Raw genomic sequence first — 16060 nt, 5'->3', positions numbered from 1 at the left:
CCAATGCTCCATGCTGCTCAATGTTTTGCCACTCAGTCTAGATTTGGGTGGAGTGTCCCAGTGGACGTGCGTACCCTCTATTAGTCTTTAAACATATTCACGCGTATGCATGTTTCACAGCACAATGTCTGCTGTCTCAATGCATCCCATGCACATCACAGTCAAACCTATTAAATAATCCGAAATCCGAGTCAGAAATCAAATAATATCTGATAGAATAGAATATCTGATCATGTTCTATATCTGATAGAGCCAAAGTTGTTTGTTTGAATGGTGCCTTCCATCTCTATGTGCAGGCAGAAGGATGGGTAAACATAGAAAATGAATATCACGTGAATGTACAGTGACAAATACCCCAAGAAGCTCCCTCAAGCTCTTTGTGTGTGTGTGTGTGTGTGTGTGTGTGTGTGTGTGTGTGCGTGTGTGTGTGTGTGTGTGGTGGCGGCGTGTCATCAGCAGCTAGTTATGAAAATATGAAACAGTGATTGGACTTGTAGATTTTAGATTGTTTTTTACACACATCATAATGTCTATGTAAAAGAATATAGTTTTGAAAATTATGAAAATATTTCTTACGAATTATTAATGGGACTTCTTTAAATACCCACAGCCACAGATACACTTTAAATGTAAGATTGATATAATTGATTCACCTGTCAGCTATAGCCATTAGCCATACATTATGACGTTTGTAGAGTACTTTTACTTTGAAGACGTTTTCTCTCTACAAGCGTTATATCAAGGAGAGGGGCAGGACCATTGGTGATGCCATTTGGTCCCCTTAATGCTTCAAACATGCACGGATGCAAAATATAAGGCGCTCACTGCATTGACCCAACTGTTCTCTATCTATTCGGAAACTCCTCGGATGTGTCAGTCGATATTTTTCAATAAAGAAGTGTTTTACTCAAGCTTGTCTTTGACTCTTGCTTTTCCTCATCGGAATTCCTCCCCCTACACACCGTCATGTCCTAGTATGAGCGAATAGGGAAGGGGATCAACGTCACGTGATATGTGCGGCCAAGTTCACCCAACATTGTGGTAAACAAGGACAGGCACTGAACGCTTATAGAGAGAAAAGATCTTCAAAATAAAAGTACTCTACAAGCGTTATAATTTATGGCTATGTCAGCTACATGTATCCTATACTGACTGGATGGACTTCTTAAATACCAATATTGATATTAAATAACAATTAGTCAAATATCAAAAACTCCCCATTACAATGTAATACATGAGATTCCCTAACTATCCATCTTTTAGCTGGGGACCACCTGGAACCCCTGAGGACCACTGGTGATCCCCGGACCACTGGCTGAAAACCACTGGTCTTGGTCAAGCACTGGGTCATAACGAGATTCCCTCGTAAGTTCCGCCCAGGTGGGCGTGGTTTTGAGGTTAGGTTTAGGCATAATCTCTTGTGAGGTTAGGGTAAAGGTTACTAGGTTAGGCATAGTGTTTGTGAGGCTAGGGTTAGGGGCCCTAACCCTAACCTTAACCCTAACTTAGACAATTTTTGTGAGGTTATGGTAAGGGCTAGGTTTAGGCATAACCACCCTATTAACCCACCTGGGTGAAACACCTTAGGGGGAGAGGGAATCCCGGGTCATAACATGATAAACATCAGGGAACCCTGGTAGCTCAGAAAACATAGTACACATAATGCCGTAATCATGCCAGCCATAACGGCACATGTGCTGCCAATTCTCTAACCCCCTCTTTCCTGTATAGACTAAGTCAGTCTTCTCTAAATGCTTTTGTTGTACTGTTGTGAGATTGTACTCAATCTCACAGCTTTCGTCGCTAAAATAATTATGTACATTATATACAGTATATCAAAAATGCATTGTAGAAACAATCCAAAGTCCTTCATATTGGGCCAGTGATATTGGTTTAGGCAGAGATCTTCGGTTGTCTGGCTGGCAATGTGAGGCTATTTCTGTGTAGTAGCCACCCCACAAAGAATGATAGATAAGAATTATGACCACCCAAATCATATCCTCATATTCTATTCGGCCACACACTCAAATTAAGACTGATGCCAAGAGTAATCATGGTCTACCCACAATATGGCCAATATGGCCATGTCTCATTGATATAGACTAATAGGCTGGAGCTAATCAATGTGTCAGTTGGCCTCTGCATGAATAACACCAGGTGACATGTCTGGCAATAAGCCTGGATTTACTGACTGAATGAGGAGAGTCTTTATCAGAGGAAAAGCATCAGTGAATCATTATTTGTGTTCTCATAGATATATACTGTATATCAGGGTTCCCCATGTGCGTCCCGCGGGGGGCAACTGTCTGGCCCCCACCAACCCCAGTAATAATGGTGGTATAAGAGCTACTGTCTGGCCCACACCAACCCCAGTAATAATGGTGGTATAAGAGCTACTGTCTGGCCCCCACCAACCCCAGTAATAATGGTGGTATAAGAGCTACTGTCTGGCCCACACCAACCCCAGTAATAATGGTGGTATAAGAGCTACTGTCTGGCCCACACCAACCCCAGTAATAATGGTGGTATAAGAGCTACTGTCTGGCCCACACCAACCCCAGTAATAATGGTGGTATAAGAGCTACTGTCTGGCCCACACCAACCCTAGTAATAATGGTGGTATAAGAGCTACTGTCTGGCCCACACCAACCCCAGTAATAATGGTGGTATAAGAGCTACTGTCTGGCCCACACCAACCCCAGTAATAATGGTGGTATAAGAGCAGCAACAACACTAGTATATCGTTGTTGTCGGGTGGAAATCTCGTATCTCCAAATGTGTACGTTCTTTCGCAAATCATAGAAGGCCGTCGCACAAAAGTAGTGAAAACAGCCGATCTACAAGCACACAACGCCTCGCAACGCGAGGCGTTGTGCTTGTAGATCGGCTGTTTTGTGCTTGTAGATCGGCTGTAGATCGGCTGTTTTCAATAGTTTAAATCATTTTTAAAACGGGTTTGGACATACAAGATTTTCACCCGACAACGACGATATCTGAACTGTCGCTGGAGTAGCGGGAACGCCACCGTCGCCCCTGCAATGTTGTGGCCCTCGGCTTGGTACCCTAGACATTCAAGTAAAGTTGTTTAGAGTACCCTGATGGGCAAATTGTATACTTTTAACAGAACTAAATCCAATTCAGGCTACATTAAATGTACTCAATTAACTTCAAACAGTCGCATGGGTGGCACAGTGGTTAAGTGCCATCCCTGCCCACCCATTGTGGGTTTGGATCCACCAGAGTGCATCCGGCTTTTGTCGAGCGTCTATACCAGGGGTAGGCTACCTTAAGTACGGGTGCCAACATTGGCACAGGGGTGATCACTGGCACACTGGCAGAAGTGTAAGAGAGAGGAGAGGATAATATTGTTTTAAACATGGCCAATTAAATTAAGTCACCTAATTTGCAGCAAATTACATCCTGCACATAATTCTACATTCTTTAAAATTCTGAACTTTGACTGGGGAGGGAGGGAGTCGGGGAGATAGGTGAGTCTAATGATCGTTAGAACAATGTTCTGACAATCAAAATATGTCAGAAACTTTTGATGGGGTGTCATTAAATGTATGTTGACATGGCATAAAAACATGGCACTTCATCTCAAAAGGGTTGCTGACCCCTGGTCTATACGAACACAATCGGCACGTGTCCGGGAGGGATCAAAAGCCGGGCATGGAGCAGGGCTGCACATAGGCCTACACCTACGGGCTGTGGGGCGGCACCTGTCAGCAGGGAGTGTCTATTGGGAGGGATGAGTATGTCCTCCTGGTGGGGGCTCCTTGCTGGCAGGTGAGTCAGTAGAATACAACAGCAGTGCCAACCCACTTAGTGTGTGTGTGGAGAGGAATCAACATACTGTAACACTAAATTGGGGAGAAAAAAAAAAGGGGGGGGGGGGGGGGGGGGAGAAGGCTAGAGTGTTCTTATTTGTATTGCCAAAAATGGAATGTGGGGTCTGTCCTCAGAGGGGTTGTGTGAGTGAGTAGCAAATAACATGCCTGTAGCCTATATGTTTGAATATTACAGATGAATGTCTTCTCCACTTTATGCCATTTTTCATCTATCATTTTTGTGTTCCCACAGCTAGCAACAGGAGAACAATATATGAATCCCTCTTGTTTGAAAAGGATGAAAATGGGCACTCAGTTCTTGGAAGCACCGGTCTGGGAAGTGGGAATGATGTGCACAACGGCGGAGTCTCCGTGGATGGACCTATACCGCTGATGGGTACCAGGCAACCACACACGGGGAAATGCAGTTTAACGTAAGCAAAACCTCCCCAGCCTCCCTCTTCAGTTTCTCTGAGGAATGACTCCGAGTGAGGTTCTATCTAGTGGAAGCGCCAGAGCTGTCACACAAGGGACACGTTACATTCCTTTACTTAAGACATGCTGAACGTTAAGGCAAGCTATAGTGGGACAGCAGCGTTACTCAAAAATCGTTCAATAAAGTCTGAGCTACCCTTAGTTTCAACAAGAGCTGAAGCGCACAAGCGTTTCAACAAGCGTTGTCAACAAATGATGTTGACAACCATTCACAAGCCACATGCTACATTCATTCACAAAGCTTATGAATGCGTGAATCCCAGACAAGGCAACATTTTGGTCATATACCCATACTTTTTTTCTATGAACACTTAGTTGAACAGGAGACAGTAGGCTACTACTACTACAGAAACTGGACACGTTGTTTTTACTCACCTACAAGATACGGACAGTTCAACTTTGGTGGCAGGTATGGCAGCGGTGAACGGGTCGAAGTCCCCAATACACGCCATATTTTTTCAAGATATCTCGAAATGTCCCTCTTTGCGGTCCCTTTTCAGTGGCACGAGATGGGGAAAAAAATCTTCTAATAAAGCCGTTTCCTCGCTCTGTCTGTCGGAGAGGAGAGGAAGAATAGCAACGTGTGTCTCCGCGCAGTGCGCGCCTCGCTCAAAGATGCCTATATGTCGTGAGTGACAGGGAGCGAGGGGAGGAGGGTTGGCTTGTGAGGAATGGAGAAGAAAATGTCTTCGACCGTTAATTAACGACGAAATACAAATGTGTAGCCAATTAAGCCAACTCTACAAATTGCGCGCACACAATATTAGAAAAATGTAAGAATATTTGAATTAAAGAAATGCAGCCGACTAGAACTGTTCAAAGGACCCCTCCTGGCTAATAGCCTACACATTGGCTGTGCCTTACTAATACATTATACGTGCCCTCTGTAACTAAAATTAAATATTTTATTTATTTTAGAAATAGTTAATCTTTGACTCAATATAGGGACCATTCTTTGCAAGTTGCATGATGTCATGTCCATCCATGTGTTGTCCAACCAAATGGAATTTATCATGAGAGTGTGTGTGTGTGTGTGTGTGTGTGTGTGTGTGTGTGTGTATGTGTGTGTGCGCGTGCGTGCGTGCGTGCGCGCGTGTGTGTGTGTCTCCGCCAGATCGGGTTGTCTACCGAGGGCCTGGAACTTTTGAAAGTCAATCATAGCCAAATAATCCAATATAATTGCAACCGTAGGTCGCAGATTAGTAGCCTATGTGAACTGTCCCTATATAGCCTGCAAGCCAACCTCATACTGTGCATTCACACTTGTTCCTTCAATACAGGGTAAGGAATGAGTGAACGCAGTATCAGGGATGGCCCGCCAGGCAGGCTAAACTGTCACAGCTTGTCCATATGCATGTATCTCTGTCACGCCTGACACTGTGGTTCTACTTCTATGGGTTTGTCGCTCTGACATCATGCTCTGATGTCACTGTGATGTCAGGGGAACCACTCTTAACAGAATGGGTTTGCTGCTCTGACATCACGCTCTGGCTTCACTGTGATGTCACACTAACAGAATCCCGTATATTCCCAAACAGGGAGTTCCCTGATGTCATCAATATTAAGCCCATATATGGAGGCCACATACACTAACAGAATCCATATATGGCCAAGACAGATGGCCAAGACAGCTAGCTCATATCTGTGTTGCTGGTTCTACAGACGGGCATATGGGCATAAAAGGGTATGATGTCAGATGTCATAGACGTCATAGGACTTTCACATAACGAATAACTGAATAAGCATGTTTGGGCTCTCACAGCATATCTACATATACAGTACATGGATCTCAATATATGGGAACCAGGGGTCTCCATTTATGGGTAACTGGTCCGATAAACATCACTGGCCAAGAATTGGTGCGACCTCACGAGGTTGCATGTCGCTCTGAGGCGTCTTACTAGTAATAATACTTGGAATGAAATATGAAAAATGTGTTGAAGAAATGCTAAATGGCGGGAAACTTGCATCATGATCATGATCCAAGGAATCAATGAAGGGCTGATTGTAAGACCTACCTAGGGGAGAGAGGGCGAGATCATTTAGCGACCTACAACCGGGTCGCGACGTGGTCGGTAGTTTTCAGCGACCGGGTCGCAAAATCGAGCGACCGGGTCGCTAAATGGAGCGACCGGGTCGCTAAATCACCGACCGCGGCACTAAAGCGAGCGACCGGGTCGCTAAATGGAGCGACCGGGTCGCTAAATCACCGACCGCGGCACTAAAGCGAGCGACCGGGTCGCTAAATCGACCGACTGGGACGCTAATTCCATCGACCAGGATGCTAATTCCACCGACTGGGACGCTAATCCAGCAACCGGGTAGGTAAATCCACCGACCGGTGGTCGCTTCCACCGACCTACTAACCCTAACCCTAACCCTAAACCTAACCTCAGTAACCTTACCTCAGTTAGGCTAACCTGCCACGCAACCTCCCGACCGTTACCTCAGTTAGGCTAACCTGCCACGCAACCTCCCGACCGGGTCGCTAAATCACAGACCGCGTCGCTAAATCACCGACCGCGTCGCTAAAGCGAGCGACCGGGTCGCTAAATCGACCGACTGGGGCGCAAAATCTTCCGACCGGGTCGCTAAATCTACCGACCTAAAACTGCAGGCAGGTCGGTAGATTTAGCGACCGGGTCGGTCGATTTAGCGGCGCGGTCGGTGATTTAGCGACCCGGTCGCTCGATTTAGCGACCCGGTCGCTGAAAACTACCGACCACGTCGCGACCCGGTTGTAGGTCGCTAAATGATCTCGCTCCTACTGAGCTAGGGTTCAAGAATGATAGACCAAAATGTGAAGCTGCTTACAGAACAACCATGAGGCAGATTTGATAAAGTATGCAGGAAAAGTTTCGGTCCAACAATGCTGGAGATTGATGGATGTCAATCAAATAAATGTCAATTAAAAACAAACTAAAAAAATACAGTCTCCTTCCGTAAGCAACTAATAAGCATTCAAGCCTTCGGACATGACGCTATATAGCTATTATTAAAAAGAAAAAATGTGTGAGTCGATATAGCCTACGTCTCGCCTGCAGGGTAATGAACCATGCATAAATCAGACACGATTATGTATAATTACGGATGTAGCCATCTGATTATAGTAATTTTGTATTGTAGCCTATACAGTAATTTACAGTTATTCCACAACATGCATGTTCAAAAATAAAGCAGGCCCTTTTCTTAACAATAATTGCCCCTTCTGACAACAGGGTATTCACCCAACTTCACGTTGGCAGTCTCGAAATGATCGCTGCATGTGTCAATAGGCAAAGTTCATATTAGTGTAATGTCACGCTATCTCACTCTCAGTATACCCTTGCTGTTTAGACAGCTGCAAATGTGATGCAACTTAAAGGTGATACACCATGCATTTAAAAAGTATTTATGTCATATTGTTTCTGTCCCAAAAACGTTTTTCAAAAGGTTTGAGGCTAAATTACCACTCCTGAATAGAGAGCCTCTCATTTTTGAATGGCTCTCAGAGCATTTTCAGCTGCAGTACCACCTTTGGCCTGAACTGTGCCACCCCTCCCCCAAAATCTTTTTGAAAAAAAAATGTTTTCTTAAAAAACGGACGTTTATGACGTCACAAACGGCAGCAAATCTGGACAGCCTGTTTTGAGAACCCGTGGGATGCTTTTAACCTCCACCTTCCCAAAACCAGAGAAAGACACAACGGTCAGAAATGGGACTTTGTGAGGATAGAAGGTGCTAGTGGGACCCCAAAAAAAGGCTTTAAAATAGGAAAAGTGAATTTTCATGGTGTATCACATTTAAATTAACTTGAGACTTGAGTTCAATAATATTCTTTTGTATTTTTCTCATTCCTAAGACAAAAATGTGATTTAGTAAATGTACCCCCATTGATTCCGGAAGGGGACCCAAATGCTTTTGGGTGCCCATCTGGAAACAATGGGGGTACATTTATTGTAATGAAATGATTGTCTTAGGAATGCCACTAAAACAAAAAAATATTATAGAACTCAAGTCTCCATGGCATCAGTAATCTATAGAAAAAAAAAGAAGTCATTTTGGGGTTGAACTACTCCTTTAAAGCCAGAAGGGCCACCGAGCCAACCCCTCAATTAACAAGTGACAGATTCTTGTACCAGACATCTGAGTTAAAATAGCCACACCTGCCTGCGTCACCGAATGAGCAATTTAATCGGTCGATCAAGCGCCTGTTTGATTAGTTCAGGTAAGGTCGATGATCTGTCAGTTTGTGTTTCAGAGGGTAACTTGATTGATTAGGTCTGTTATAGAACCCACCATGCACAGATAAGACAGCACGCATGCATGCAATCATAGGCCTACCTACCTACCCCTACCCTACCCTGCCCTGGCTTGAACTGAAGGAAAGTCCATTCTATTTATGTTGTAGGTCTACATAAATGGATTTTGCTTTCAACAGTTTAGCTCTTCATTCAATACCTCACCAAACCTCTCTCCATCACACAACAGCAGGCAGTGGCTACTGTATAATATATTGTTTGCTTTCTGGTTTACATCAAGCTACTGTAAATCATACATGTTTGATCAACATCAGCATAGCATGTTTGATATACCTAAGTTGAATTGAGTGTAATCAGGTGCATTCAATGTTTGTTTGAATTATGTAACATGATGCTACATGTATGTGTTGCATTCTTCTTCTTCTTTTTTTGTCTAATAATGTCCAACAATGATGACCCTGCAAATTCCCCATTGCGAATGTTGGGTTTGCCAATATGGAACTACTTTGGTCACCTCTCCATGGTGGGTGCAGATCATGCAACCACCATGACCAAGACACAGTCCCACACATACAGGTCGAATACCATAGGGAATTATCACTATGCATTCAGAGCCCACTACCAAATGGAGTAGGGAGTGATTTCGGACACAGCCATTGCCTTCATCTCTTCATCTCAATCACTGACTGGAGGTGACAGTTGCTGCTGATCAGTAGGGACTCTGCAATTAATACACAAAGATATAGCAAAGAAGTTCATAAAACCATGCTTGAACAATTTTAAAGGGGCACACAGACTGATACATTTAGATACAATACACTCTATTTTACCGGCCATATTGCATAATTGAAGGTATAATAGGATATAATGTACTTTAGATACGTCCATTAAATCTATGTAAAAGAAGATACATATGCTACAGTATTAAAATGATTGCCTCAATCCTGAAATGGTAATGCTATGTGACCAAAACTTGAGCATATTATGTGAAGTTGGAATTAAGCACAGCGTCTGAATCTCAGCCCAAGAAATATTCACGATAGCCACAAATTCTGAGTAATCCTGATTGGTGCAATACCCTCTGGTGTCTAGTTTCTAGATGGCAGAAGGCAGGTGTCTGGAATGATAGGCTTATAAAACCAAAATTGACATTCCTTACACTCTCCCATGGATACTGTGCTACTCCTTTCTTTCCTGTTTGTGTGACTGGCAGAAATCTAACAATCGAATAGCTGCAGTAAAACCTGCTGCTACCACATTCATGCTCCCCAGAGGATGAACTCTAAACCTTTCCTCTACTGGAGCTCCACCCTCAGGCAAGTTTTTACACAAGACATCTCAATATAATTGGCCGTGGTTGATGGCGAGTGACAATGGTCTCCCATTGGTGTTGTCTGCCTTCTATTCTGTACCCCGCTTTTAAAATTACAATATGCTTTCATTGTAGTTTCCCCAATGCTGGGGTTGAATTTGCACACCAGCCCCAACTTGGTACATGTTGGCTAGCTAGTTGATCTATATCAAATTGTGTTAGAATAGGTGGCTTTGATTTGGTCTTTGATAGTGGATGGATATGGAAAATAAAATTCCAAGTATTGAAAGTGTTTTGTCAATCAGGGACTCAAGTAGGATAATAGCTTTCAAAAAGTACCATAATTTGTGCATTCATATGTTTTATTTCCAATGATTTTGTGGGAGTATAGTGGTCAGATTTGTTAAACAGTATATCACTTCTTTTTAATAACAAAAAAGCAATCTTACCTCAATACCTTCCCCTGTGCTTTCACTAATGTATACCCTTGTAAACACAGCCCACAGCTTCAAGGCAGGTCAATAAAACTCATCTTAAAGAAAGGCATGAGAGGGTCTCCTGCATGAGACAGGTTTATAAATAACAAAACAAAATCATAAAAAATGTACAGATGTTTATGTGTTTTCTATTTAGAGAGCCTGGCATATGGAGAGAGCCACTACAGTCACAGCAGTAAGGTGGAGGAGTACAGCAGTAATGATGGTGCATGGCAAATATCCAGAGCTGGGCACTCGATGGCAAAATCATTTCCTTGATTTCCTTTCTTCCAACTACATTTGTCTGTGTACATCAGGGTTCCCCAATTAGTTTCCCCCAAGGGCCGAATTATGTCTAGGGTACCAAGCCGAGGGCCACAACATTGCAGGGGGCGACGGTGGCGTTCCCGCTACTCCAGCGACAGTTCAGATATCGTCGTTGTCGGGTGAAAATCTTGTATGTCCAAAACCGTTTGTTTTGCACTTATCATTTATTATTTAAAATCGTGATGCGAGGCGTTGTGTGCTTGATCTGCTGTTTTCACTACTTTTGTGCGACGGATGATGATGATGATGATTGTATGTATGATGAAGCAGGGCTTTACTTTGCGAAAGAACATACACATTTGGAGATACAAGGTTTCCACCTGACAACGACGATAAACTAGTGTTGTTGCTGCTCCTATACCACCATTATTACTGGGGTTGGTGGGGGCCAGACAGTAGCCCCCCCCGGCCCGCCTATTGGGGAACCCTGGTGTACATTGTACAACCCCAACTGTACTGAGTTTATAGAGTCAGTGCACAACAATTGCCTCATCTCTACTGTATATACAGTACGTTGTGAAATGAGTGCAATTCATGCATAACGTACTGTAATGTAGGCTACTCCTGCTGAGCGACATGACAGTTTGGCAACTGCACCGAGAAAAAATTAACATCTATGTAATAATGGAGTGCCTCCATGCACGCACGCACGCACGCACACACACACACTTTGATGCCCCAGAGCAAATGCACACATGGAATCTTGGCAGTATGCCACTTATTGCCAACTGAGAATGTACACTATCATACTCCATTCTAGTCATGAAGGCAGTCTGGTAATATAGTACTTCTGCCATCTGGTGGTAATTTCCACTCACAGTCACAATCTCTGCAGGTCACAGATGTAATGAATGGCACGGATGTCACTTGAAACTGTACGTGGTTCTCAATGCCACTCGTAGTGATCCATAGTGCTGATTTGCAAGTCTACCAAGTGTCCAAGGTTTACATTTGTCTGTGATTAGATTGTGGTTTGGCTAGAAAAATCAGTGGTGCTCTGACTGGATTCGAAACCCACTGTCAAAAGTCATGCACTGTCAGTTTTATTTAGATAAGAAGCAGGGAATAACATAAACGCAGCAATGGACCTACAAATCTTTTATTTATGTTTTATTCTGGTAGCAAAAACATATTACATTTGATTCCATGAGGCTAGAAGAAAATGCATTTGCATTTCATATTGGTGCTGACACACCAAACATTTATTGCTGCAGGCTTATGGAAATGCACCCATTATAATTACATCCCATCACATGTAGGCCTACTGGTGTACATGACTAACAGAACCTTTTGGCAGATGACTTTATTCTCACCAGGCATCAGACAGGCATTAGAATCGGTACAGTCAACCACTTTTGAATAGCTGCTAAAACTCCAGGGGGAAAAGAAGGAAAGGTGCATCCATAATATGTTGAATATGTTACATCTCAACGATCAAAAGAACAAGAAGTATAGGCCATTAAGACATATAGGAAATGTTCAGTTCATCCGACTCCTTCTCCACCAATTCTGAACCTCTCAGTTCTTGTGCAAGACTGCATCTGGGTCAGACTGGGCACGGTGGTCCCATAAAACATTCACCCAGATTAGCACACAAACTTCACAAACAGCCTATACTTAAAGGTGATACACCATGAAATTTCACTTTTCCTATTTTAAAACCTTTTTTTGGGGTCCCACTATAGCACCTTCTATCCTCACAAAGTCCCATTTCTGACCGTTGTGTCTTTCTCTGGTTTTGAGAAGGCGAAGGTTAAAAGTATCCCACAGGTTCTCAAAACAGTTCAGGCCAAAGGTGGTACTGCAGCTGAAAATGCTCTGAGAGCCATTCAAAAATGAGAGAGGCTCTCTATTTACGAGTGGTAATTTAGCCTCAAACCTTTTGAAAAACGTTTTTTGCGACATAAACAATATGACATAACTACTTTTTGAATGCATGGTGTATCACCTTTAAAGAGATTAGCAAGAGACAGCAATTCACAGGACGGGGTCCCAAAGGACCAGAAATGTGAGATTTAGTAGCCAAATAGCCAGTGTATGTTGCCATGTATAGTATACTGTAAGAAAGAAACTGTCTGCTGAATTTTGAAGTATACATTTCTTGCCCTGGGAAAACCTTTGGCCTACATCAGGGGTGGGCAACTTTGATGATGGCGAGGGGCACTATATTTCCACCTTCACTCCAGAGGGCCACATTGCATATTGCTACGTCCTACGTACTTTGTCATTCTCTAGTATCTCATACAAAAGAAGCAAAAATTGCAGATCTACAAGATCAAAACGCATCGCGCTGCGATGCGTTTTGAGCTTGTAGATCGGCTATTTTTGTTTATTTTGAATTGGAATCCTGAATTATTTGTTTTATTTTTTAATTGGAATCCTGAAATGTAACATTTTGATTTAATTTCAAACCCATTTAGTTATATACTCATGTTAACTTTATGAACCTAAATACAAATACGTTGGACATAAAAGAAGACATTTTAATACCAGTAAGAGTCCCTAATCGGGAGATAAGCGACCGTAGGTGGCTTATCTCCACAAATAGGGCTAAAATTTGTTTTTCTAAAATCTTCCTGATGCATGTTGATGACATGAGTGTAGACATGCTGTGTAGTGAGATTCGTGATTTTAGGGCAAAAACTGTAGGAGCAGTGTCCAAAAATGTGTTTTAAAAATCGGCCTGAAGGTGGCGCTAGAATAGGGCCATGTGAGAAATGAGGGGTGGGGTCTCCGCGTTGCCTTGGCGGACGAATAGGTACCGGCCCCGGCTCTCCCGGACGTTCCTAGCCCGAGTTACGGCATTTTATGTGCGCTGCAGTGGCAGGGGGTCCTCCACTGGGGGCGCCACCACTTTTGCATCCGTTCTGGAGCACCAGGAGTCGGTGGTCCCCAGGAATTCCCTGTGAGCAGCCCCGTTGGGGTGGTCATTTGGTCATTTTTGCACATTTGGTCATTTTTTACATCTGGGGGTCCCTGGGGCTCCGGGGGTCCTTGGAGGTTGTAGTTTGGCAGGCAAGGAGTATTTGTGTAAAATGTGGCATGGATCAGGTCAACGGGTGCGGAGATATAAGCAGGGAAAAAGTGTGACGTGTGACGTGTGAGCACATTTGGTCATTTTTTACATCTGGGGGTCCCCCAGGGACCTGGGGGTCCCTGGGGCTCCGGGGGTCCTTGGAGGTTGTAGTTTGGCAGTCAAGGAGTGTGTGTGCAAAATTTGGCATGGATGGGGGCAACGGTTGTGGAGATATGAGCAGGGCAAAAGTGTGACTCACTGACTGACTCACTGACGCACGGACAGCCGGTGGAGGTTTTGATAGTAAATGCGACCTACGGTCGCAACTACTATACTAGTCATTAAGCTACTACTATAGACTGACGGAATTAAAGCAGGTCATGTTTGGAATTGTAACAGGTGAAATCAATAATATATCAGTATTCCAGTATTAACCTGCGGGCTGCATTAAGTGAAGGTCGGAATTCAGATTAACATTATAGTAGGCCTACATTACCACGGGAACGAGTTGGACCTCACCTCACCTGGAGTCCATTGAGAACGAGACGCTCCTCGTGGGGATCAGAGGAGACTACAAAACTTACAGCATGGGCGTGTTAGCTCTAAACACAGTTGTGAGGTTTGGAAGTGTAACAGAGGTGATCCGAACCTCCCCGCCCGGCTTTGAACCCGGGTCTCCCGCGTGAAAGTCCAATATCTTAACCATCACTCCAAAGGGACATCCCTATGGAACAAGAGCAGATACTAGACTTTTGACGCTTCAGGCTGGGGCTGCGACTCACCTCCTCCTACGGGGAAGCCCGGATCCGGGTCACGGCACCAATGTAACGGAGGTGATCCGAACCTCCCCACCCGGCTTCGAACCCAGGTCTCCCGCGTGAGAGTCCAATATCTTAACCATCACATCAAAGGGACATCCCTATGGAACAAGAGCAGATACAAGACTTTTGAGGCTTCAGGCTGGGGCTGCGACTCTCTCTGCCACAGAAGTACATTTGAGAGTGAACAAACATTGTTACACGTTATACCTTGTGTTATTAAGTTAAACATTGTACTTAATTCACATACAGAGAAGCAGTATTAATATCAGTGTGGGAAACCTGTTTTCTTTTCTTTTTTCATGTAAAGAAATGTTTCACAATTTTAAGCAAAGTGCTGAAGTAAGAAGAAACACCATGCATAAGAAAGAACATCTTTAATGGGGAACTGTTTTTTATTTCTACATGAAATCACTTTTGATATTTGAAGGGGAAAGGGGACATTGGTTCTGATTAAATGGCAGAGAAAACAGTCCATACAATTACTAGGAGATTGGGGTTATGGAGGCCAGCTACTACCCCTGCTATCTATGCAAAAACATTATTTATTCTCTGACATCTCATTCTCTCAATCAACCGTATATTTCCTGTAAAGGTATGAGTATGTTTTTATCTGTATGTGTTGAAGGGTACTAAGCTCTAAAGTGTGTGTGTGTGTGTGTGTGTGTGTGTGTGTGTGCATGCGCGCGCGCGCACACACACACACACACACACACACACACACACACACACACACACACACACACACACACACACACACACACACACACACACACACACACACACACACACACACACACACACACACACACACACACACACACACACACACACACACACACAGGGTCCCCAGCAAAAAAGGGGATATTGGTTCTGATTAAAGCACAGAGAAAACAATCCATTACCATGAGATTTCAGCCCAAAACAAACTAATTAGGGTCCTGCTTAACCTTCCCTATCAGACCCACCTCACCGCTACTCACCAGTTGAGAGTAGGGATGGAGCTCGTTAATTTTTATTGATAATGAGCACCTTATCGATCATGCTTATCGAGCCGGGCTTTTATCGAGCCCACTATTGAGCTTTTTCTGTTATTTTGTGGAAAGACATGAGACCATCACATTTTTAAATATATTATATATACTATTGTTATATGTATATAGTATAGTTTTACATTACTATTCATAAGTTATTAATACTAGCCTACTGTAAAATTATACTTTGTATGGTATATAATATAAACTATAGGCTAACATTTCCATGTTTTTTTTTTTACAGTAATGCATAGGCCTATCTATTTTTTCCATTATCTTTTTGTTTGTTTTAAGCAACAACAAAAATCCATATTTGCACTACATTTGACTAGGGCCTTCAAATACAGTACTTTAACTTAACAGACAGAAGGCAAGTAACCTTTTTATTTTTGGAAAATATTTGAAGAAACTAAATGTGTACTGTCTCTTTAAAAGTGTAATTTATAACGCATAGTACGACGGTGTCACGCAACAAAATCAACAAGCTAACACAGCGTCTGCTCGCACCGCG

At 43.3% G+C, this 16060-nt stretch overlaps 1 protein-coding gene across 1 annotated transcript in view; it reads right to left on the bottom strand.

Moving 5' to 3' along the window:
- Positions 1 to 4777, bottom strand: part of LOC308293784 (copine-8-like) — a gene marked incomplete at both ends in the record, with an annotated part of 156466 nt that extends 151689 nt beyond the window's left edge. The window contains one exon of the mRNA XM_080736412.1: positions 4701 to 4777. Coding sequence (XP_080592538.1) covers positions 4701 to 4777 — 77 coding nt within the window. The remainder of the gene's footprint in view (positions 1 to 4700) is intronic.
- Positions 4778 to 16060: the final 11283 nt, after the last annotated feature.

Source organism: Nannobrachium achirus (assembly GCF_963921795.1).
Source record: "Nannobrachium achirus genome assembly, chromosome: 11".
NCBI classification, from domain to species: Eukaryota; Metazoa; Chordata; class Actinopteri; order Myctophiformes; family Myctophidae; genus Nannobrachium; species Nannobrachium achirus.
Note: the sequence above shows the minus strand (reverse complement) of the source record. Positions and strands in the feature narration are given on the sequence as shown.